Source organism: Gymnoscopelus microlampas (genome assembly GCF_963454915.1).
Source record: "Gymnoscopelus microlampas genome assembly, chromosome: 10".
NCBI classification, from domain to species: domain Eukaryota; kingdom Metazoa; phylum Chordata; class Actinopteri; order Myctophiformes; family Myctophidae; genus Gymnoscopelus; species Gymnoscopelus microlampas.
Window position 1 is genome coordinate 46,367,171 of NC_139947.1, and position 25,940 is coordinate 46,393,110.

The 25,940-nt window shown below is 45.3% G+C and overlaps 1 protein-coding gene across 1 annotated transcript; it reads left to right on the forward strand.

Moving 5' to 3' along the window:
• Positions 1 to 253: 253 nt before the first annotated feature.
• LOC311054256 (bridge-like lipid transfer protein family member 2) lies at positions 254 to 25,549 on the forward strand (the record flags this gene model as incomplete). The annotated part of the gene is made up of 3 exons (XM_084070132.1): positions 254 to 274; positions 13,743 to 20,065; positions 25,465 to 25,549. 3 exons carry the CDS (start codon positions 254 to 256, stop codon positions 25,547 to 25,549), a joined length of 6,429 nt encoding a protein of 2,142 aa, XP_083926258.1.
• Positions 25,550 to 25,940: the final 391 nt, after the last annotated feature.

Here is a 25,940-nt window from a genome sequence, read left to right on the forward strand (position 1 = left end):
CTCCTACATAAGTCAATTAAACTTCACCCTCAATGTTAGACTCATTGAAAACACAAGTCCCTGCTTCTGGTTTTTGACATTGTCCTACTAATGAATGGGGAGACCTATATTTTTTTTATGAGTTATTTCATTATATTAATATTGTCTGTAATGTAATGTTGCATCAACGAGCCCTGTAAGTCCATGTGTGAAATCCACAAACTCACAACATTTAGAAGCCAGTGAGTGACTAGAATGTTCATTGTCTAAAGAGATGATTGAGATGATAGATGAGGTGAGATAGACCACAAGATAAGAACGCTATTGATTCCAAGAAATTGTAACAGAGGTCTTCTGTTACCTATTTTTGCACATGTAGGCTACATCGTACCCTTATTGATTGGTTAGATTATTGATATTTGCAGAGCATATTAGCGATTTGGAAATTATAAACGTTATATTTTGCACTGGAAAGAAATAATAAGGCACAGTCATGATTTTATGGTTAAATACATTTTGACTTAAAGGTAGGGTAAGTGATTTTCTTTGGTTAACATAAGTGTTAAATAGCTCTATATTCTGATAGTACTCATTGCTATAGAGTGTTTGTTCAGTAAAAGGAGTCTCCATGTCTCTCCAGCTCTTTATAAAACAGAAAATGCATTTTCGTTTCAGTTTCAGTTTCATTTCCAATTTTATCCAATCAGGATAGAGAACTCAATCAGGATATAGATTAAACAAGTGAAATTGGAAGTGATGACACTAAGAAATGAGCAGGCAAAATTGGAACTGGAACACTATAAAAATGAAGCTTAAAATGGGTACTTTCTCCTGATTGGCTGAGATTTTGACACCTACCGGAAAATGTATTTTCTGTTTATTAAAGAGCTGGAGAGACGGGGAGACTCCTGTTACTGAACAAACACTCTATAGCAATGATTACTATCACAATATAGTGCTTTAACCTTTAAAAAAAATACTTTTTGTTTTAACCCAAAAATATCACTTACCCTACCTTTAAGATTGTGTGTTTGTTTCCTGTCCAGCTGAGCTGGCCACTCAGACCTGACGAGTTCCACCTGTGGAAACATGTAAACAAATGTTTGGTGGTGAATCATGATGGGCAAGTGCAATACATCTGAGTGCAATACATTTAAGAGCAAGTGCAATACTACGTGTAGGTATGGTTTGAGTGCAATATAGAGAAGTGCTATGTAGAATGCTGCCAGTTATCATTAGACAGGCATGTGGGTGGAGAGCTTCACACCATCATGCATTGGGTGCTCCATTTGTGTCATTCTTGGTGCTGGTGAATAGACGGGTTTCCTGTTAGTAAACATGAGAGGAATATGACCGCGCAGAGGAGGGGGAAGCCTATGGGTGCGTTTGGAAATTACGCACCGGAGCACACTCGCCTATTAGTTTGTATTGGCCAGTGCGCTCACTGCCGCTCAGGGCTGTATTTTCGAACGCGCCTTTCACCCGGGCATGCGCAGATTGCGCATTCTGCTCTGTGATGACGTCGCGCGGAAATCCGTCTATAAACACACCTTTTGGTTGCACCGTACCATGCCTCTGTGCTGATTTCCAGCCGCTAATTGGGCCAGCCTAACAGAAATCAAAGTAATTTTTGTAACACTGGTAGCAATGATAGGATACTTTCTTCATGTGTACATTATACACTCTGTCATAACCACAGCAGTCGCTGCTTTTTATGCTATCTCACATTTTAGATGTGTGAGTTCCACAATGGTTCCATGTGTAGATTGTATGCATGACCTTCCCCGTAGAACATTTCACAGAGTAAATGAGGGTTCTAATTCCCATAACAATTCAAGTTTAATTGAAGTTTGAATCAAGTATTGAACTGAGACAGCAAAGTGATTGAAAGCCTCCCGTGGAGAGATCCCCGTTCCCAAATTGAGTGGAATTGGTAATGAATCGTGCCCAATCTGTTTCTCCTCAACGGCATCCTCACAGTCTCTTGAACAAAGACAGGAGTAGTAGAATGAGAAGAGAGAGGGCATACACATACCCACGGTATTCATGTAGATAATATCATTTTGCAACAACAACGTTGCAAACAGCCTCTGTCTGTCAGTTTTCACTTTTCATCCTTTTTTCTTTCATCCTATTCAGCTGGCGGAGGAGCTTTTCAGAGAGCAAAACCCCAAGTCTAATTAGAGATGCAGAATGCAGCCCACTTTTGGCTCTAGCTATGTCCATAAAAGCTGCTTCCGTAAACCTCCAAAGCTTTTTCTCTGTGAACGATGGGGGGTGTATGTTGCTCAATCTGTTTTGACTCAGTAAAGAGAGAACATGTTTGGTGTCCAAACAGCATGAAAGTACTACACACACACACACACACACACACACACACACACACACACACACACACACACACACACACACACACACACACACACACACACACACACACACACACACACACTTTCTTTTTTCCCATCAGTGCATTAGAAAGAATCCACACACATAAGGCAGCAATAAAACCATAAAGAATAGTGACAAAAACAATAAAGAGGTACATATATTAATGGCACCTCAGTACAAGAAGAACCATCCAAATGTACAGTATAAAAGACCATACTTCTGCAGAGCATGCAATTACCCTACCCCTAGTACCCCAGGCTAATTCGTTAAATGAGATAAATCATTATTCTTGCCAAATTGTATACGGTTTTGGAAAAGCTTTTGTTTATCTCGGACAACTATTGTATTTACATAGCCTGGTTCCAGACGAATCTGCCATTGCAAAATAAATTGCCCTTGGCAGATTAGGTCTGGCCCCTCTCAAAAGAGATTTTATTTCTCTCCCTCCGAAGTTGTGAGGGACCAATCAGAGCCCAGTATGCAAATATGGGGCGGGTTTATCACCAGAGGCATTTTTTTAATTTGCCCCTGGGAAATGCAGGTTCCACACAGATTCCAGACTAATATCTAGGCAGTGATATTAGTCTGACCATGCCAGGCTAGTATTTACACACCTCCCCTTCACCCGCTGCTTCCACTGACTGCCTGTTAATGGCCCTTTAGGTGTAGCTAAGGCTACTCCTTCGTATAGGTAAAAGGACGACAATTTTTACAGCTGAAAGATCTACAGACACCTACACACACCTCTTCTCCTCTGCAGGCTGATTGTTTTGTGTGCTTTTCAATGTGCAGGCTCCCACTCACATGAATCGAAAATGCAGCTTAGTGCACACAATGAACTCTGCCTCCTACCCCAAGCGAGAGAACTCTCATGCAGCGCAGATATACAGAGAGAAAGACACATGTCATACAGCACAGATACACAGAATGACATGTCTTAGAGTGGCAGAGAGATGGCAGAGCTTTTTGAAGTAATTCCACGCTCACATGCCATACATAAAGAATGAAACATGTCACAGAGGATCATATGCCATTTGTGCTGCGACATCCTGTCATGTTCCAATTGTGTTGTACCACATTGAGTCTGTGTTTGCCCAGATAGTGTCATCGCAATTGGATCACTTTTCAATTTGCTTTCTCCAGGGACCTGAATTTTCAGGAAAATGTCTTTCCTCCTCTCCTCTCAGGGCCCAGAATGACATTGCAGGATAACGTGGAGATTTCTCTTCACAAAATTGCCTCTATTTTTAGTGCATTATCATATAAAGCCTGCAGCAATTTATTTCAGCCTATCTTCCAATTGCAGGGAGCTGGAATTGCGATGGCGATGTACAGGACATAGTAAGCGAGCTTGTTACAAAATCAGACCATTTCAGTGAGGGCCTATCAGCTGTTTCTGTGGAATAATTTAATTTGTTTTAAGGGTACCATGACCCCACTTGGGTCCCATGCTGGGATTCTGAAGAACACTGATTAGATGCAGATTCTTGAACCGAGCTGTTTTTCTTCTCCGCCTGTCTCCCCACCTCACTGTGTCTTTCTCATTCTGTCCTGCTGTGAGCTTGGATGAATATTTCACCATTGTAGTAAGGAATGGTGTGTGCGTGTGCGTGTGTGTGTGCATAAGTATATAAGGGTGTGTGTATTGTTGTGACATTGCTTCTGTGAGCTTTTTCAATGTATTTGTGTGCTTGCCATGTACTTGTGTATGTGCTCATCTGCATGGGTACATGGGCATGCATGCATGTTTATGTGCACGTGTGTGAGTGTGTACAGTGCACTATCCACTGCACGTGTGTGTGTGTGTGTGTGTGTGTGTGTGTGTGTGTGTGTGTGTGTGTGTGTGTGTGTGTGTGTGTGTGTGCGCTCGCATCTGCGTCCCATTTGGATTTGCATTTGTATGTGTTTGTGCATGTATCTAGTACATGAGTTTATGCATGCACTGGCATCTAAAGGTTGGTTGGGAAATCAAATCAAGGAACAGCAGTGCAAGATTGTTCCTGTTCCCTAGCATCTATAGAATGCAGCAGGATCAGTCTCAACAGCAGCATAAGCGACCACAAACAACTAAATTAAATTATCTGTATTGGCAATAATGATTAGTTGTATTTCTGGCTGCTTGTGCAAATTGTTATTACTTGGATGGAGTACGCTTTGGGGCTGTGCAAAACAAACAAAAAAAAGAAAGATTATTGAGCCTTAGCAATGATTGCAATTCAAGTGTATATAAGTTCACTGTATTTTTTCTTATACTGTTGCAGAGATATGTTATACTGAGTGGTGTAGTAGGGAACTCGGGCAACACCACAAAGGAGCAGGAGTGTGTGTGTGTGTGTGTGTGTGTGTGTGTGTGTGTGTGTGTGTGTGTGTGTGTGTGTGTGTGTGTGTGTGTGTGTGTGTGTGTGTGTGTAATAAATAGTATAAACTGTAATGACCATGCACAAGAAATCAAACCATGTTACCTAGTATTGGGTCAATGTTCACACGTTTCTGTACCGCTCTTTAAAATAGAATTGGATACCATTACCTACTCTGCTGTCTAATTTACTGAGCTGCATCAATATCAATATACTGTACCTATTAATATGTTTTCTGTTAAGAGTACTTATTATATAGAAACAGAATAGAGCATTGATGCGACTTAACAGCACTCTGGAATTGCATCTGCTGCTATCATTTAATGAATATTGCACATTCCTTCCCCCTCCAGAGTTTCCAGTTGGTAATTGAGTGATTTCTCCTCCTCTTACTCTATAACGGGCTTGTCATGCTGCGCTGTTCAATGCATCTTCAAAAGGAACCAACTCTCTTATGGCTCAGAGGCTAGGCGTGCAAACTAGGTCGCCAATATGAGCCTCTGAATTTTACAAGGCAGGAAAAAGAAAGTTTGCGAGGATGAAAAATGAAAGAGGAGTGCATTATTAAGGTGCGACGGCTCAGGGCTGGAGTAAATGCTTTTTTTCTTTTGTTGGTCAGGGCCTGCGGGGCCGCAAAATGCGCTTGTCCACTTAAAAATGTTTAGAAGGCATTCATTTACTTAAGAGGTCTGTCTTGAGAATGGTACAAATGTTCAAGGTGAGGCGGGGATACATCACCAGGGATGAGGGGAAGAAAGAGCACAGAATGTTCCTCTGCGAGAGTGCCAGTCTTTCACAATGTTAATTTAACTCTACTGTACTGTGTAACAGAAGATTCAGACAGTGCTTACCATGGCTGCTAGCCAGATGAAGTATGTCTAACCTGCACAGGCTTGTGTGTGAAGAGCCTGGCGCTGAATCCACCCTTGACTTCTGCATGGAAGATGTGGAGGATAATGATGATGCCCCCCGACACACACACTGCCTGTTTAATGCAGGCTGGTGTGCCATTTCTTAAGTGTGTGTAAAAGTGTGCACGTGCCAAAGTGTCTACTGTGACAGACATGTCATGACAGGAATAATTTACGTTTAACAAAGTGAGGTGGGGGGGGGGGGCTTTTCAAACATATTGCACGGACTGTATTCTGTGTGCACACACAGTGAGTACACAGTAAAATCCTCAGTATCAGTATCTAACTAAAATGTACAAATATTAAGTTACAAATAGATAAAGTAACACTGAGGACTTTATTGTGTACACATATGCACCTGATGCACTCTCCTCTGGCATTTTTGTGTATTTGAAGAAGGAATGGACAGAAATATTTCAATGATATCAGCACACTGATGTCTGTGTGTGTGTGTGTGTGTGTGTGTGTGTGTGTGTGTGTGTGTTTGTTTAAAAGTGTGTCACAGTAGTTGCTCTCTCATGCTGGGGTATGCACTGAAACATGGCACCCATGGGCCCATAATTCGACTACGATTCTCCATTAAGATTGGTCTGCAAGTCTAACTCATGAAATATGCACACAGTCACTCTGTAAGCAGTTTTGTCAGCTGTGTGTGTGTGTGTGTGTGTGTGTGTGTGTGTGTGTGTGTGTGTGTGTGTGTGTGTGTGTGTGTGTGTGTGTGTGTGCGTGCGTGTAGGCACGAAGGCATGTTTGTGCTAGTGTGTGTGTGTGTGTGTGTGTGTGTGTGTGTGTGTGTGTGTGTGTCTGTACACGTGTGTGTGTGTCTGCGTGTGCATGCGCGCATGTGTGTGTGTGTATGTGAGGCATGTAAAGGGGTAGATGAATTATAGAGAGGCATTGGCTTCGTGAGGTCAAGCCAACAGGGAGATGCAGTAGGCTGTAGTTGTATCTGATGAATACATTCTACTGCAGAGTTTCCCAAACTGTGGTCGGGTTGCCCCTTGGGGGGCGCCAATGATCGGCAGCAATCACAAGGCCTGGTCTGTATCTGGCGAAAATAGATATAGGTTTTTGATGTATACCACAAATTAGGGTTTAAGTGGTCAACACAGCTACTGTAACTCCCACACGTAACATCATTGTAATAGCATTGTTAAATTAAACATGTCTGAGAAACGTGTGTGTGTGTGTGTGTGTGTGTGTGTGTGTGTGTGTGTGTGTGTGTGTGTGTGTGTGTGTGTGTGTGTGTGTGTGTGTGTGTGTGTGTGTGGGGTGGGGGGTGGGATTAAACTTGGCCTATATACTGTGTGGTGACATTGCAGTACATGCTAGCATGGATACACCAAATGAAAACCAAATGCTCACAAAAGTGGCAGTCAAATAATATGTATATGTACACACAATATCAGTGTAACATTTGTTACATTTGTACACTCAGAGTTACAAATTAACACAGAGGATTTAGTTGTGTATCACTGTGTATTTCTACAGGGACTTCAGGATCAAAGGACTGAGGAATGCAGAACCCTGTTCTATTGGCTGTTCTCATGGGAGAGGGAGAACTGATGAACAGGAGAGCTTTATCAACGGGGCGGGAGGTGAAGAGAGAGACATTGCATCATAGTTTAGTCAGACAGTGAGCTGATACTGTTATCCAGACAGAGTTCATCACACTTCAAATCCTTGTTTCCCAACTAATATGAATGAGCACAGGGGTTAAATCATTCATCACTGTAGGAGCTAAATGGGTAGATAATTGACATTTTGGCTTGATAGATGTGGACATTGCAATGCACATTGCAATGCATTGGCGCAGTGCGTCTCTGTGGGTGGCCACCAATGGTTATATTAATGGTACTCACCTGCTCACCTCAAGGCTGGGTTTTATTGTGGGGTACCATGGCACATTTTTGTTTGAATTACGTAATTTGGCAAGTTGGAGGAGACGCAAACTATTTTCTGCTGAGGAAACGGATCTGCTCGTGCATGAAGTGAAAGCATGTGTCCATCTACAACAGCAGCATTCATTTTGTGCTATAATGATGTCAGGAGACGTGGTGGAAACAAAATCTCTCCAGTTACCGAAACATCAAATGGAAAAGAGAAGTGGACTATACCCACACAGTGGCTTTGGTGCAGGTCACAATCATGCCATTTGCCTGTAATCTCTCCTCATTCATGTCCAAGAGAATTCTGTGATATCTTGACATATCAACTTAATAATTACGTGCTCATTCTCAGGTAGGTTCTTTTTTAAAACCACCTATTAAAGCATGATGGACAGCCGAGCGCTCTGTGCATTGGGAGCCCCAAATTGATTGATGACCTGTTACAGCTGCACATTGAGCAGAGACATTATGAAGAAAGCCAGGAGGCTGTGGATTCATGGCTTACACGACAAGAGTTATTTGAACATATTTATCAGCAATAACGTGTCGACTAATTATTTAAATAAACTGCATAAACCTTTGCTTTCCCTCTCTCCTCACTGCTCTTGTCGAGACATTCTTATTGTTATTAATCGTGAGATTCGCGACACATTCTTATTGGTGATATTCTTATTACTATGAATAATGGTTCATCTACCACAGGTAATGTGGAGGCTACAAACCCCTAGACTCCATGGTGGAAGACAGGAACTTTACCCCTGCCCAATAACATATAATAACATATCATGGGTGTATCATGTGTAATGATTTCATGAAGAATATAAAATATTGGACACCAGCAACAGCTGAGAGCTGCTAACAACATGATAAGAAAATAGCAACATTCTTTTGAGTTATAAATTGATAAATGAACACTGATTATTGTACTGTGTATCCAGACACAAATCATTGTATTCAGATGATAATTTAGGGAAACTTCTTTATATTGTGGTGGTGAGTGGTGGGATGGAACAGAGGGTCTTCTGCCATGTGGATGGACATGTGCGAGAATCTGTCTTCTCATGCATAACACGTGTGTGATGGGGGAGGGCATTACATGTATACGTGACTACGCGTGTGTGTGTGTGTGTGTGTGTGTGTGTTGTGCACGCATATGGTGTGCATGCGGTGTGAGTGTGAATGTGTATCTGTATCACTATGCGTCTGTGCAATGTAGGGCTTAGCAGCTGGAGAGAGAGAGAGAGAGAGAGAGAGAGGGAATATGGATGTGTTCATAACTTACACATTATACATACATGAATGTGTGTCTGTCTGTCTGTCTGTCTGTCTGTCTGTCTGTCTGTCTGTGAGTGAGTGAGTGAGTGAGTGAGTGAGTGAGTGTGTGCGTGCGTGCGTGTACACATCATGTGGGGTAGCTAATGTGGTGGATATGAAGGAATCAGGTCAGGTGAATGAGGCTACATCATGAGTGTCTCACACTGTAAGCCATTCAACCTGAGTGCACATTGAGGTACTATAAAAGAACTATGATTTCACTGTACAACTTGTCTCTCCGGGGATACTGGCATAGAAAAGTAACCCTGACTAAAACAGATTTGTCTTTTGTTGACCATGGTACTCGGTAGACTCTGGAGTGTTCATTTAAAACGTTTTACAATGTCTCAGACTTCATAACAGACCGAGGAAATGACTTGACCAACCAAATGTGTACCATATTTAAACTTTTTATGTTTTTTTGGTAAATGAATGCCCTACAATATAACATAGTGTGGCATAAATGTAGTTAAAATGGCACCTACAAGCTCACAAGCTTGTAGCTCGGCTATTTTCATGATTTAATTTAAGAAAAAAAATAATAGAAAAGCAATGGTTTGGCCTGGGCCGCCGGCGTGGCGGTCCGGGCACCTGGGCTCGGTGTGTCCTGACAGCGCGACGCGGGTTCGGCCTTTGCTGCATGTCACTCCCCATCTCTCTCCCCATTTCCTGTCAGCCTACTGTCCTATCCATGGCATAAAAGCCAAAAAAAAGAAAAAGAAAAGAAGCAATGATTTGGACATCCAACACCACCCAACAACGACAAATTACTTGGGGTTAGGCCAGTCAAATGAGGATTGTGTAATTGTTAGCATCCACTGTGAGGGTCGCCACCCTGATGTCCTCATCTTACAAATGGAACAAAGGTCTTTTATGTGTCTGGTCTGTGGTATATTGAATTATTGTGTGACCAGCCTTAGTTTAAGTATTTGATTTAGGGAGGTCTTCTGTCACCAAAATGACTGTTTTGATTGGTCAGGCCCACTGCAGCGTCTGCCAGATGACCTACAATTTGTCCTCATTATATGGGACAAACTGGGGGGTACCGAGCAGGCATATAGTGATTAATGATAAAAGGGGGAGTAATGATCGCAGTAAAGCCCCTCTTACGTAGTCTGGCTGGTTGTATCAGAGGAGAGGGGGGACGTGGAGAAGAGATGAGAGGATATGGGGTTACGAGGAGGATGAGAGGGGGGGGGGGCAGATGTGAGGTAGTGAGAGAGAGAGAGACAGAGAGGGGGGGGGGCAGATGTGAGGTAGTGAGAGAGAGACAGAGAGGGGGGTGATAACAGGCAGAGGAGATGACTGGAGAGTGCAGAGGTCAGTGGGTAGCAGATGAATTGTAACGTAAATGAAAGCCATGTACGAAAGCAACGATACGATGCATAGGATAATGAGTTTGTGGACAATATGATGCATGGGGAAAAAAAGTTTGTTTGTTGGTGCCGATACGATGCATAGCATAATGAGTTTGTGGGTGATGATGATGATACGATGGGATAATCAAAATCAGAATCATATTTATTGTCACTTCACAGGTTTACAGGTGTAAAATATTGGGTGAAATTTGTTTTTGTGCAAGCTCCATCGTTTTGTTTTTGTTGTTTCCAGAAAGAGAAAGAACAATTATGAACGGGAGGGACCATAGGGGGAAAGAAAGAAAGAAAGAATAAAACAAAACAAAAAGGTATCTACATATGTACAAATAGCATAACCAATAATAATAATAATAATGGGATTGTGGCTGGCCATACAATGCATCCGGATGATTGATTTGTGAGTGGACAGAAAGAAAAGCTTGTAGAAGAGGTGATCATCATCAGACCGAAGGCGTCGAGAGATCAAGGCAGATTATGGTAAACTGTTGTCTGCCGCAGGGCTGCAGCTGGTTGATTGTTCATCTGCCTGTTTGTCCCGCAGACTGTTGCACAGGGAACCAATCCTCTTTACATTCACACAACCTGTGTCTGTCTGTTGTTTAATCTGTGGCCTCTTGTTCCCAGGCAGTCAGCCCCAGTGGTGTAAAGTAACTATGTACATTTTCTCAAGTACTGTACTTAAGTACAATTCTGAGTTAGGCTACTTTGACTTTACTGAAGTATTTCCAATTGTCTATATTTTTACTTCTACTCCACTACATCTCAGAGGCAAATATTGCACTTTTACTCCACTACAATTATTTGAAAACTTATATAAATTATTACATTAAAAAACATACATTAACCACTTTAGCCCTATTTTATACCTAGGCCATTTGAAAATAGACCTACAAGCTCGCCTTGTGAGCTTGTAGATCTGCTATTTTCAAACATTTTAGTACTTTTACTTTTGGTGCTTTAAGTACATTTTGATACCAATACTTTTGTACTTTTTTGGATTTTTTTTATTCGGGACTTTTACTTGTAACAGAGTAGGCCTACTTCTACATTGCAGTACTGATACTTTTACTTAAGTAAAACATTTGAGTACTTTTTCCACCACTGGTCAGCCCCACATACACATGCCGAGGGCTAGTTGCCGTATTACTGTGAGTCAATTATTAATTGAGAAGCCTTTCAATGTACAGGATATAAGCATGTAAGCATGTGCTAATATAGCACAATGGTTCTCAAACATTTTCATGTCAAGGACCCCCACATGTATATGTATTCAGTCGTGGACGTGGACGGCCATCTGAAAAGAACGTGTTTAGAAATGTTTTGTAAATGGCAGATCTACAAGCCCACAACACTTCGGAGTCACGACGAGCTGTGAGTTTGTAGATCACCTATTTTCAAATAGCTGAAGCATGAAATAGAGTTAAAGTGGTTAAACCATTCCTCATTTATCTGGGAACCCTCTGGAACCCAGGACTCCCGGGGGTTCCCTATAACCCACTTTGAGAACCATTGCTACAGCATACCTCCTGTGAGGCATCGTCACTTTGTGGGGCTATGTATATATGTATCAGCTCTATTGTACTGAACAAAATTGATTAACGCCACAAGAGTTACACCTTAATCTTTACACACCCTTCTTTTACATTAGTTAGTCATTAGAACCTGCGCTGCAATAATAACGGACCTGACCCTTCAAATCAATATGACCATGAAGCTATTTATTAACACTAGGCTAGCTGTGGAAACCATTAAGACCATTAAGATCAATAACATGTTTGCCTTCACTTCAGTCTTGTTAGGCTACTGTCCATAACATTCCTTGTGTTTGCGAGAGGGTAAGACACGTATCGTAATGCAATATCTTGTGTAATTGGACTAGACTGGACTTATGAAATCCTGTTTTGTCTGACAGCCCTCACAGCCAGCCAAGACGGATCCTCTCCAAGAGCTCGGAGGGAAAAACATGTCAGGGTGGATAGCCACGACGCCTTCTCCCTGTCAACTTGTTGTCAACATCACGCTTTATGATACATGATGATTAAGCTTATTGCCAGTTGCGTACAAAAGACACCTCTAGAATGGAGTTACACAGCTACAGTCAACTGCGCTCATGGAGCAGCCACCCGATACACACGTTCTCAGTCCATTGAAGTGTTGTCTGGATGATGTCAATGTGTTCACATATTCTAATCTGGCAGGTGCTCTGTCTTTGCGTGTTGACACGTGTAGGGTCCAGTGTACTGGGAAGAGTTCCAGCGTATCTCTACAGGGTGTTAGTTTGTCTCTACTGAAGACACTCACAGAAAACATGGAGACTTGTTACCCGGCCTCGCAAACCTGATCTGATCTGGTGTATCGCAACAAGATCTGGACCTGGCTAGACTTCGCCAAGGCTGTGAAGAGGGACTATGAGAAAGAACTTGATAGACAGTTCTTTGCACTATATTTACCTGCTTCTAGTTCTAATCCTCAGGGAAATGCATCTGAAGGGGCGGAAGCTAAGAAGGCCAAATCCCTCGGGATCTTCTAGCAAGAAGAGGAAGAGGTAGCACAGTCGCTCGGGAATCCTTGGGTCCTTGGTTCCTGGTTCGATTCCCAGGTAACTGTCGAAGTTTGACAGAGAACCCCTATAACTGCTCCTGATGAGCAGTCTGGTGCCTTGCATGGTTTCCGCCGTCGGTATGTGAATGGGGGAATGTAAAGGCAAATGTAATGCACCATTTAAGTCCAAAATCCACATGGAAGCCCAACTGACTATGCTTCCATTAACTCAATGACATAACATCACAGTGCCAGTACACAGGTATTGAAAGACCTACCGTACTTCCAGAATATGTGGAGGTCTCATATGCTGCAGAACACACATTTCTCTGGCCCACTTAAGGTTGGATTAATGAATCCAAGTACTTTTGTTTCAATGGAAAAGAGAGCATATAAATCCTCCAGGTCGGTACAGAACCACTGGCAGCCACGTACCATTAACGGTCTGCCATCTGCATTAGAACTGCTCTGGAATGCGGCATCGGAGTTCATTGTATCCAGTGCCATTTAATATGGAAACGTGTGCAGATAATGTAATGTAATGCAATGTCCAATAGCGTATGGTTGTTGTTGTGTGACGTCGTTGTGTGACATCAGACCAGAGCTCTGCTAAACCAATATAAGTGAGTTGATGCAGAGGGATAGGGAGACTAAGAGATACAGTGAATGACAGTGAATTATAGAGAGATTTCAAAGATGAAGACAATGATAGACGGACAGAGAGATAGACAAAGAGAGTGAGACATAAAAATAACTACGTAATAATAAGGAGGGTGACACAGTCAAAGACATACAAAATAAAAACAGATAAACTGGATTTCCCTTTTTGTTTGTGACCCATGAGCCGTGACTTTGGTGTCAATAGTTTGGGACAGAATGTCTCTCTTGCTGATTTTCTTTTTCACATTTGTGCTGCTAATCCTAATCCCTGTCTTTATCAGGTGGTATATATGTTATTTTGTAATCGTATCATGGTTCCAGAATGCATTACATGCTGAAGTGAAGATCAAATCAGTAGGGACTTGGACTTTGACTGAGATCCGGGGAATTAGGATCCAGTTTCATACCCAGCACACACTGGAGATTGACAGAATTTGGATTTCAAGTAAACTTTTGAACAAAGACTTGCCAAGGTACCTGGTATTCTGTGTTGGCATAACCAGGGTGAGATTTGATGTGCAGGTGCCACTTAGACCTCTTGTGAAGAAGAGTGAGTCAGGAGAAGTTCCCAAAGCCCTACTGTTTCTTTCAAAGCTGCTGTCAATTCACATTGACTCTATCTATGTGACACTGCTGAACTTCACCCTGGCAAATTCTCGGTGGCACATTACTATCAAAGGAATTTCTATGTTACTTGACCACCGGAGTAAAAGGTTGGCATGGGACCTTTCTGTGAGGCAGCTAAGCAGTGAAGTGCTTAAAAGCAATGTATCAGACATATGTCTTGCTGAAGTGTCCCTGAGCCTGCTGCTTTCTGGAGATGTGAGCTTGCCAGAACTGAAGCCAGGATGTCTGTCCCTGTGTGTGAAAACTCTAACAGCAGAGTTGCATGAGGGCGTCTTCCCAAGTGAGGTTCTGTTACCCCCACCATCCTCAAAGAGCATACACAATGCATCTGCTGGTGAAAGCTTTGAGTTCATCCATCAGCTGATTCCCCAGAAGGTCGATGTGGAATTTGAGAACACCAATATAACTCTGTCAATGCACAGCCAAGAAAGATACCTAAATTGGACACTGAAGTCTCTGAAGTTGGCCTATGGGTGTGAGAGCGAGCAGCTTCTTTTTCTCTGTGCTGCTAGTAGCATGGAGCTCCTTTTAGAAAATGGACATCTCTCTCAAAGTAGACAAAGAATATTTTGCCTGAACACCCTCAGGACTGACCTGCAGGTAAAATCAATAGATATCTCAGGGTCAGTCACAATCAACACCTGCATAATCCATTACCGTCACCAGGACGTCTCTGGTTGGTTGGACCTACTTCCATGGGAAGAGCTCATTCACAGGACAGCAGTGCACAGAAAAGGTTGCTTCCCTCACCTACATGCCCCTGTGATGATCAGGTCCTCTGTGTCCAACGTCAGTGTTTCCGTTGAGCTGGCAGACACCACACCATTTTCCCTGGGCTTCATATCAGCCAGTGCAGAACTGCAGCATCTGCTTGATGATATTAAAATTAAGGACATCTCCATGGACCACTTCCGGTGGACGGTGGGCCAAGGTTCCCATATTCAACAGGCCCCTCACCCACCCGGGAAACATATATGGGGAGAAGCACTTATCCTAGACTCCCTCAGTCTTCAGGGAAGTTTCAACAGACCCCACATGGAGTCTGGCAGCCATGCTCCAAGTCTAAGCGTGCAGCTCAATTTGAAGGGATTCCAAGTGGAGCTCTCAGAGACCTACACGCTGTGCCTGTCTCGCATGCTGTCCCTCTTCAGGCTGCCAAGTGACAAGAGTCCAGAACAATCCCATGTAGTCTCTGTGTCTCTGCTTAGTGATGAGACTAACCACACTCCATCCTCTGTCCACCTACCCTTGCTTTTCAAACTGAAGTGTTGTCTGGATGATGTCAATGTGTTCACATATTCTAATCTGGCAGGTGCTCTGTCTTTGCGTGTTGACACGTGTAGGGTCCAGTGTACTGGGAAGAGTTCCAGCGTATCTCTACAGGGTGTTAGTTTGTCTCTACTGAAGACACTCACAGAAAACATGGAGACTTGTTACCCGGCCTCGCAAACCTCAAAACCTGTTCTCCAACTTACCGCCATAGCCTTCGATCATAACTCTACCGACTGGACTTTAGAAGCTCAATGTGAGGAGGAGGAGCTCAGTGTGGAATGGACACCATCTGACCATATGTTGTTATACCAGCATGTGACCGAAGTGTGTGCCTGGTGGACTATGCTTTGTGAAGAAAAGGATGCGGAAGATCCAGTCAAACTGACATGCATTGAAAGGTCATCAGGCCAGGGCAGGGACCTGTGTGTGTGTGTCTATCTTGGTCACACACACCTGAGGGCCCACCTGAGTGAGTTGCACTACATCATCCTGCACACGCAAGCCCTCTCCCTCTCAATGGATGCCAAGTCCGTCCACATGCACTCATCTCACCTGTACCTCAACTTTGATGGCAATGACTTATTCTCTTTCAAAGAGCTCGATGTCCAGACGCACCAGGAGCCACCAGCAGACATGCAGCTGAACAGAGACCCCTTCCCTTTACTCACCACCCCTCAGAACCGCGTCTGGGTCTTCACCTGCCCAAGCCTGGCTGTGGAGATCCCTTACAAGTACAACTTCTCTGACACGTTTGACAAGGCCATCAGTGTGCAGAAGTGGCTTAAGACCACGCACAGCTCAACAAACACATCCACCATCAACCAAAGACTGCCACCTGATCTCGTTTTCAAAATCAGCCAGTTCTCCTTTGTCTTCCTGGACAACATTTTCGAAACCAAGCTGCACGACAACTACGAGCTCATGAAAGATGAGAGCACAGAGATCACCAAGCGGCAGCAGCTGCTGGACAAGGAGATGCGCAAGCAGCACGGGCAACTGCTCCCTGCCAGTACAATCAAAGAGGTGTACACGTTGCTGGACAAGGAGAAGATTGAGGTCTACATTAAGCGCTCACGCCTTCTCTATGCTAACACGCCCATGAGGAAGTCCCTCCTAGACTGGAGGGTGTCAGAACTGGAGCTGGTGGTCCTGGCCGACGACTCACAACACGGGCCAGAAAAAGTGAGGCATCAGCTGAGGGACATTGATGGGATCAGTCCCTTCCCCAGAGAGGGACTCCCTTTGGTGGTCCAGTGGTGTCGTGTTGTCAAGTTTAAACTCGGTGCCTTCATGGTGACAATTCGGGACTACCCACGCAACCTGTTTGAGATCCGAGATTGGGAGCTGTCAGGACGTCTCATTGGCGCACAGCAGGATGGACACGGACAGACTTATTGCAAAGACGTTTTGCCTCTTGGCTCACCGTGGGGAGACGTGACAGTCAACAGAAATTTGCTGCCACTCAAGTTCTACCACGACTTCAAATCTAACATATCACTGTACACTATTGTGTGGGGACCATGTTGGCACCCTGCTTGTGCTTTGATGGGCCAGTTGCTTCAGATACTGACAAAACCCACAAAGGATCCTTCACCTCCCCTGGCTTGGTGGGACAAAATACGTTTTCGGCTGCATGGACAATGGGTAATGGATATTGATCATTTCAACCTTCACCAGCTGGCTACAAAGGACCCATACAATACAACTGAAAATATGCACTGGGAAAGTAATAAGTTAAACTTTGCCTGGAACCCTGGGCAGTTTACTTTCAAAGGGGACATGGATATTAATGTCAGGACAGCCTCAAAGTATGATGACATCTGTTTCCTACACCTGCCCAATCTACACATTACCCTCAACCTGCTGTGGCTCTGCCAAGGTAACCCCCATGACCATCATGCTGTAATGCTCTGCTGTGCAGAGAATGTTACATATAAGACCTCAGGAAACTGTCATGACTCCTACAGAGTCTTCCGCTCTGAGAACCTCAACCTTGACATCTCCATGGACTTTAACCAACACTCTGGTACAGGGCCTTATCAGCCCAGGATCCTCCTGTATAGCAGCACACTGCAATGGATGCAGACATTCTTGGCCACTTGGACCAGTGTTTCTTGGCCGATCTGCAGAGGCAAGCTCTTCCACAACCTCACGCCCATTGGGAAGAAGTTAAATCAACATTTTAAGCAGTTATCCTTCACTGCTGCCTTCCCTCAACTACAAGTGTGTTACCAGGCCTCCCCTGCCCAGCAGAATGGTATCCAGGTGGAGTGCAAGAAAGGACATGTCTTCACCACAGGAGCACAGACACTTATCTCACCGGCTAGTATTGTGAAAAGAAGACCGATCTCAGAATGGAAATTGACCCAGATGGTTAGCGAACTAACAGAGCTAACTGTCCACCTGATGGCCTCCACGTTGGATGAAATGGCTGACCACCAGATGAATGCCCAGGTGAACAAGTCTCACCTGCTCAGTCTGTCCTCACTGAGCTACCAGCGACAGAGAAACCAAATGGAAGAGGTGAGTGTTAGCGATGAGAGCAATGCCTACATACACAAGCTGTGCTTGGTCGACTTGCGCGCCTCCTGGACCACCACAAATAGGAACATAGCCATTGGGCTGTTTGATAGCTATAGAAATGTGGCCGTGTTGAAGCGGAACCTCTCCACAGAGGCTCTGAACAGTCTGTGGATAGCCAAGAAGCTCAAATGTTCCAAGGGGTTAGAGGGGGCTCTTACCATAGCCCCCACTAACCCCACCCTGTCTACGGTCAGCCAGCGAGAGAAAAGTCAGAATGAAGGAACATCAATGCTCCAGAAGCTGATTGAGGAGCAGACTGATACGTTTGTGGTATCCTCAGAAGACGACCCCTGTGTGAGCGACCAGCTGTGTGGCATCGCAGCCTCTCAGACTGACGACATTTATAAGCGCAACTGGCTAATTGAGTTGGTCAACTGTCAGATGATGCTACGTGGCACAGAGACGGCAGGCAGTGTACTGACTTCTGCAGGCAAGGCACAGCTGTTTCAGCGTGAGCATCACCCAGCCTGGTACAGCGACACTCTCAAGCAGAAGACCACCTGGACTTGCATGCTGAATGACATGCAGTACTTTGCCACCATGGAGCCCAACCCTTCTGAACACGAGGAAAGGCAGCGGTGGTTAGAGGTGAAAAACATAGAAAAGCACAGGCAGCATAACCTGGGCTCTGTGCTAGAGTTGATAGACAGTGGCCAGGCTGTGCGAGGAATAGTCAACACCACCACAGACTGGAACCAGCCATCCCAGATCAAAGAGGCCCAGCAGTTGCAACGTATAATCTCCCGCTGTAACTGCTGTATGTACTACATCAGCTACAGCCATGACATTGACCCAGAGCTGGCCACGCAGATTAAGCCACCAGAGCTACCGAATAAGCATGAGAAGGAGAACTTGCTCAAAAAACAGGCCCGGGCTGTGGACACCATCACCCTCATCCATCATGACCTAGAGATCTCCACTAACTCATTCCAGTATGCTATGATCCTGGATATATTCAACAACCTGCTGCTGCCCGTCGAACCCAAACGCAAGGAGCACAGTGAGAAGGAGCAATGTGTCCGTTTCCAGTTGAACATCTCCAGTAACCATGAGGAGCAGCGCAGCAGCATCTTGCACCTCCAGGAGGAGGTCAGGCAGCACATTGCCCGGATCAGATTCCTGGAGAAAAAGGTTTACTCCAACATCAAGGCCCAGTCTGAGGAGCTGGTAGAGATCAATGTGAGGAAGAACCAGCTCAATGAGGAGAAAAACAACATGCAGAAGAAGAGCGAAGAACTCAACATCCTTATCAGGTGTTTTAAGGACTTCCAGCTTCAGCTGGCACATAAACTGGAGCTGCCAAAAACCCCAGAGGATGTCAGTGTGGTGAGGAGAACTGAGATATACTTTGCCCAGGCTCACTGGTGTTTAACTGAGGACGACGGCCAGCTTGGCATCGCAGAGCTGGAACTTAAGAGATTCATGTACAGCAAGTTGAGCAAGTCTGATGACAAAGCAGAGCATCTCCTGGAACTAGGCTGGGTCACAATGAACAACCTGTTACCCAATGCTACATATAAGGATAAGGTAGTACTTCGTCCTCAGAGTCCTTATCTATCAGGCCGCCAGTTTGCTTTGCGAATCTTCAGCAAAGTTTGCCCTCCTGTGGGAATTTCTGTCAATGAACATTTTGAAGTGAACGTGGTGCCTCTCACCATCCATTACACAAAGAAGTTCGAAAAAAGGATGATGGATTTTTTCTTCCTGGGAAAAAAAGTTGAGGAGGAGGAAGATGATGAGGACAAGTCCCGAAAACAGCCAGAGCATCCTGTTGATGACTTTGATAAGATGAAGGAACGGGCTGCTATGAACAATTCTTTCATCTACATTAAGATCCCTCAAGTGCCACTTAGAGTCAGTTACAAGGGAGTGAACGGCTTAAACCTAGTTCTGCCTGATCTGGAGTATTGCAACAAGACCTGGACCTGGCTAGACTTCGCCATGGCTGTGAAGAGGGACGCCATGGCTGTGAAGAGGGACAGTGTGAAAGAACTTGGTAGACAGGTCCTTCATTCCTCCATTAAGAAACTACGTTTACCTGCTTCTGGTTCTGATCCTCAGGGAAATGCATCTGAAGGGGCGGAAGCTAGGAAGGCCAGCCTCCTCGGGGTTGGCACGACTGACAAGAGTGCTGGCAAGAAAAGTAATAGGAACCACGGGAGGTAACGCAGTCACCTGGGAATCGTAAGGTCCTTGGTTTCTGATTTGATCCCAGGTAACTGTCGAAGTTTGACACAGAACCCCTATAATTGCTCCTGATGAGCAGTCTGGTGCCTTGCATGGTTTCTGCCGTCGGTATGTGAATAGGGGGATGTAAAAGGAAATGTAACTGCACCATTTACCATTTGTCTTCAGCTTTGACATACACATGCACATCCCTTTAGCGCAACAAAAAAATACATATTTCAAATGAAAAAAGGGAGCCACATCTACACATCTTTTTTTCTTTATATTATATAATAATATATTAGAATATAGAATATTTCAGGCAATTATGAGTTCATTAAGCTCATTCACACTTGCTTGAAATGACAGTAATTTACTGGTATATTTGATTTCTTGTATACAGTACATCCTATAGTTAAATTGCGAGTGTATGAAGAAAAACGGTTGTTCTATCAACAAAATGCGTCATAACAACAATGTTAGTGTATTGGAGATACTGGAAAAAGCTCTTGTATGCGTTCTGTAGTACCACTATTATGAAAATTAAGTAGCCTCCTGTACACCGACAGTACCAATGAGAACACTCACATGACGGCACTTTACTGTTAAGGAGAGCTTTATTCCCATCCTACTACTATAATTGAAATGACCTCCAAAAGTACGTCCGGGGTTGGTCAGCACACGATCAATCGATTTGCCTCCAAACTTGCCACAGACTGTTGATCAGTGCTCTGGCTAATACCTAGGCTATGTAAGTACATATTGTACAGTTAATATAAAACTACATTTTAACATTGCAGCCACAGCAGCTTTCCATCTTTTGCCGCAGCACCTTTGTTTTGGCCGCTAGGACCCCAGCCTACTGCGCATCTCCATATATGGATCCATATATGGATCACTGGTGCAACGTAGCTGTGATGTAGCTGATCGGGTCTAGATGTGAGGGCCGCGAAGCAGCCCAAACCTCTAGTTACTTGCGCCTGTGAAGCAGCGCAAGTACTGTATTCAGGGTCGTCATGTCGAAAGGAGTACACAACATATACACAACGTATATTAGTTATATAGTAGTATATTAGTTATATAGTAGTATATTAGTTATATAGTAGTGTATTAGTTATATAGTAGTATATTAGTTATATAGTAGTGTATTAGTTATATAGTAGTATATTAGTTATATAGTAGTATATTAGTTATATAGTAGTATATTAGTTATATAGTAGTATATTAGTTATATAGTAGTGTATTAGTTCTATAGTAGTGTATTAGTTATATACTAGTATATTAGTTATATAGTAGTATATTAGTTATATAGTAGTATATTAGTTATATAGTAGTATATTAGTTATATAGTAAGTATATTAGTTATATAGTAGTATATTAGTTATATAGTAGTATATTAGTTATATAGTAGTGTATTAGTTATATAGTAGTGTATTAGTTATATAGTAGTATATTAGTTATATAGTAGTATATTAGTTATATAGTAGTGTATTAGTTATATACTAGTATATTAGTTATATAGTAGAATATTAGTTATATAGTAGTATATTAGTTATATAGTAGTATATTAGTTATATAGTAGTATATTAGTTATATAGTAAGTATATTAGTTATATAGTAGTATATTAGTTATATAGTAGTATATTAGTTATATAGTAGTATATTAGTTATATTATTAGTTATATAGTAGTATATTAGTTATATAGTAGTGTATTAGTTATATACTAGTATATTAGTTATATAGTAGAATATTAGTTATATAGTAGAATATTAGTTATATAGTAGTATATTAGTTATATAGTAGTATATTAGTTATATAGTAGTATATTAGTTATATAGTAAGTATATTAGTTATATAGTAGTATATTAGTTATATAGTAGTATATTAGTTATATAGTAGTGTATTAGTTATATAGTAGTGTATTAGTTATATAGTAGTGTATTAGTTATATAGTAGAGTATTAGTTATATAGTAGTATATTAGTTATATAGTAGTATATTAGTTATATAGTAAGTATATTAGTTATATAGTAGTATATTAGTTATATAGTAGTATATTAGTTATATAGTAGTATATTAGTTATATATATATGCAGAGATATAATTATTATATATATATATATAGTCTCATCCGCCATCGTCCTAGTATTTTATAGGCACTATGCACATATGTCACGTGAAGTCAAACCAATCAAATTAAGCTTCGGCACTGGCATGAACAAATAGGCATAGGATTGATGACATCACTATTATGTCATGAATACAAAGAAAGATGATATATATACATTGTAAAATATATTAATTCACATTGATGACTAACGTTTAATGCAGATAAGGTCAGATGCTCTGCTCTGAGACGCTCCGCTCCCCTCTGCTCTGAGACGCTCTGCTCTGAGACGCTCCGCTCTGAGACGCTCTGCTCCGCTCCGCTCTGAGACGCTCTGAGATGCTCTGCTCCACTCCGCTCTGAGACGCTCCGCTCTGAGACGCTCTGCTTCGCTCCGCTCCGCTCTGAGACGCTCTGCTCTGAGACGCTCCGCTCTGAGACGCTCCGCTCTGCTCTGAGACGCTCTGATCTGAGACGCTCTGCTCCGCTCCGCTCTGAGACGCTCCGCTCTGAGACGCTCCGCTCTGAGACTGCTCCGCTCTGAGACGCTCTGCTCTGAGACGCTCTGAGACGCTCTGCTCTGAGACGCTCCGCTCTGAGACGGTCTGCTCTGAGACGCTCTGCTCCGCTCTGCTCTGAGACGCTCTGCTCCGCTCCGCTCTGAGACGCTCCGCTCTGCTCCGCTCTGCTCTGAGACTGCTCTGCTCTGAGACTGCTCTGCTCTGAGACGCTCTGCTCTGAGACGCTCCGCTCTGAGACGCTCTGCTCTGAGACGCTCCGCTCCGCTCTGAGACGCTCTGCTCCGCTCCGCTCTGAGACGCTCCGCTCTGCTCTGAGACGCTCCGCTCTGAGACGCTCTGCTCCGCTCCGCTCTGAGATGCTCCGCTCTGCTCTGAGACGCTCTGCTCCGCTCCGCTCTGAGACGCTCTGAGACGCTCCGCTCTGAGACGCTCCGCTCTGAGACGCTCTGCTCCGCTCTGAGACGCTCTGCTCTGAGACGCTCCGCTCTGAGACGCTCTGCTCCGCTCCACTCTGAGACGCTCTGCTCTGAGACGCTCCGCTCCGCTCCGCTCCGCTCCGCTCTCCGCTCCGCTCTGAGACGCTCTGCTCTGAGACGCTCCGCTCTGAGACGCTCTGCTCCGCTCCGCTCTGAGACGCTCTGAGACGCTCTGAGATGCTCTGCTCCACTCCGCTCTGAGACGCTCCGCTCTGAGACGCTCCGCTCTGAGACGCTCCGCTTCGCTCCGCTCCGCTCCGCTCCGCTCCGCTCCGCTCTGAGGCGCTCTGCTCTGAGACGCTCCGCTCTGAGACGCTCCGCTCTGCTCTGAGACGCTCTGATCTGAGACGCTCTGCTCCGCTCCGCTCTGAGACGCTCCGCTCTGAGACTGCTCCGCTCTGAGACGCTCTGCTCTGAGACGCTCTGAGACGCTCTGCTCTGAGACGCTCCGCTCTGAGACGGTCTGCTCTGAGACGCTCTGCTCCGCTCTGCTCTGAGACGCTCTGCTCCGCTCCGCTCTGAGACGCTCCGCTCTGCTCCGCTCCGCTCTGAGACTGCTCCGCTCTGAGACTGCTCTGCTCTGAGACGCTCTGCTCTGAGACGCTCCGCTCTGAGACGCTCCGCTCTGAGACGCTCCGCTCTGAGACGCTCTACTCCGCTCCGCTCTGAGATGCTCCGCTCTGCTCTGAGACGCTCTGCTCCGCTCCGCTCTGAGACGTTCTGAGACGCTCCGCTCTGAGACGCTCCGCTCTGAGACGCTCCGCTCTGAGACGCTCTGCTCCGCTCTGAGACGCTCTGCTCTGAGACGCTCCGCTCTGAGACGCTCTGCTCCGCTCCACTCTGAGACGCTCTGCTCTGAGACGCTCCGCTCCGCTCTGCTCTGAGACGCTCCGCTCTGAGACGCTCCGCTCTGAGACGCTCCGCTCTGAGACGCTCTGCTCCGCTCCGCTCTGAGACGCTCTGCTCCGCTCCGCTCTGAGATGCTCCGCTCTGAGACGCTCTGCTCCACTCCGCTCTGAGACGCTCCGCTCTGAGATGCTCCGCTCCGCTCTGAGACGCTCTGCTCTGAGACGCTCCGCTCTGCTCTGAGACGCTCTGATCTGAGACGCTCTGCTCCGCGACGCTCCGCTCTGCTCTGAGACGCTCTGATCTGAGACGCTCTGCTCCGCTCCGCTCTGAGACGCTCCGCTCTGAGACTGCTCCGCTCTGAGACGCTCTGCTCCGCTCCGCTCTGAGACGCTCTGCTCTGAGACGCTCTGCTCTGAGACGCTCCGCTCTGAGACTGCTCCGCTCTGAGACGCTCTGCTCTGAGACGCTCTGAGACGCTCTGCTCTGAGATGCTCCGCTCTGAGACGCTCTGCTCTGAGACGCTCTGCTCCGCTCTGCTCTGAGACGCACCGCTCTGCTCTGAGACGCTCCGCTCTGAGACGCTCTGCTCCGCTCTGAGACGCTCCGCTCTGCTCTGAGACGCTCCGCTCTGAGACGCTCTGCTCCGCTCCGCTCTGAGATGCTCCGCTCTGCTCTGAGACGCTCTGCTCCGCTCCGCTCTGAGACGTTCTGAGACGCTCCGCTCTGAGACGCTCCGCTCTGAGACGCTCCGCTCTGAGACGCTCTGCTCCGCTCTGAGACGCTCTGCTCTGAGACGCTCCGCTCTGAGACGCTCTGCTCCGCTCCACTCTGAGACGCTCTGCTCTGAGACGCTCCGCTCCGCTCTGCTCTGAGACGCTCCGCTCTGAGACGCTCCGCTCTGAGACGCTCTGCTCCGCTCCGCTCTGAGACGCTCTGCTCCGCTCCGCTCTGAGATGCTCCGCTCTGAGACGCTCTGCTCCACTCCGCTCTGAGACGCTCCGCTCTGAGATGCTCCGCTCCGCTCTGAGACGCTCTGCTCTGAGACGCTCCGCTCTGCTCTGAGACGCTCTGATCTGAGACGCTCTGCTCTGCTCCGCGACGCTCCGCTCTGCTCTGAGACGCTCTGATCTGAGACGCTCTGCTCCGCTCCGCTCTGAGACGCTCCGCTCTGAGACTGCTCCGCTCTGAGACGCTCTGCTCCGCTCCGCTCTGAGACGCTCTGCTCTGAGACGCTCTGCTCTGAGACGCTCCGCTCTGAGACTGCTCCGCTCTGAGACGCTCTGCTCTGAGACGCTCTGAGACGCTCTGCTCTGAGATGCTCCGCTCTGAGACGCTCTGCTCTGAGACGCTCTGCTCCGCTCTGCTCTGAGACGCACCAGACTTGATGTAGTCCTCCGATGAGTAAAGGTATTTACTTGCGACTGTGTGTCTATTTGTGTCAGACCACCGTCCACATCGGTGGTCAGATGCTCACACTGGACCGGGCAGGGCAAAGGGCTCCACAGGGCAGGAGACCACCACACTTGATGATTTACTTGGTATTTACTTGCGCCTGTGTACCACAATACCACAGGCAGGAGAGCACCAGACTTGATGTAGTCCTCCGATGAGTAAAGGTATTTACTTGCGCCTGTGTGTCTATTTGTGTCAGACCACCGTCCACATCCCACAGTAGAATCATACCCAAGTAGGCTGCAGCACTCAACATGCCATGGTGCTTGGCATGTCCATGTCCTTGGGATGTCCATTTCAGATTCACATGTCCTGCCATCGCCAAGATAGTAAATCTTCAGGGGATGATGAACAATAAGAGGGACAAAGAAGGGCATTTAAAATGCTGAATTATTTTGATGATCACTGCTTTTATGATGCTAATTAATCTGAGTAACTGGTCAAGGACCTCTTCAAATCACCTTTC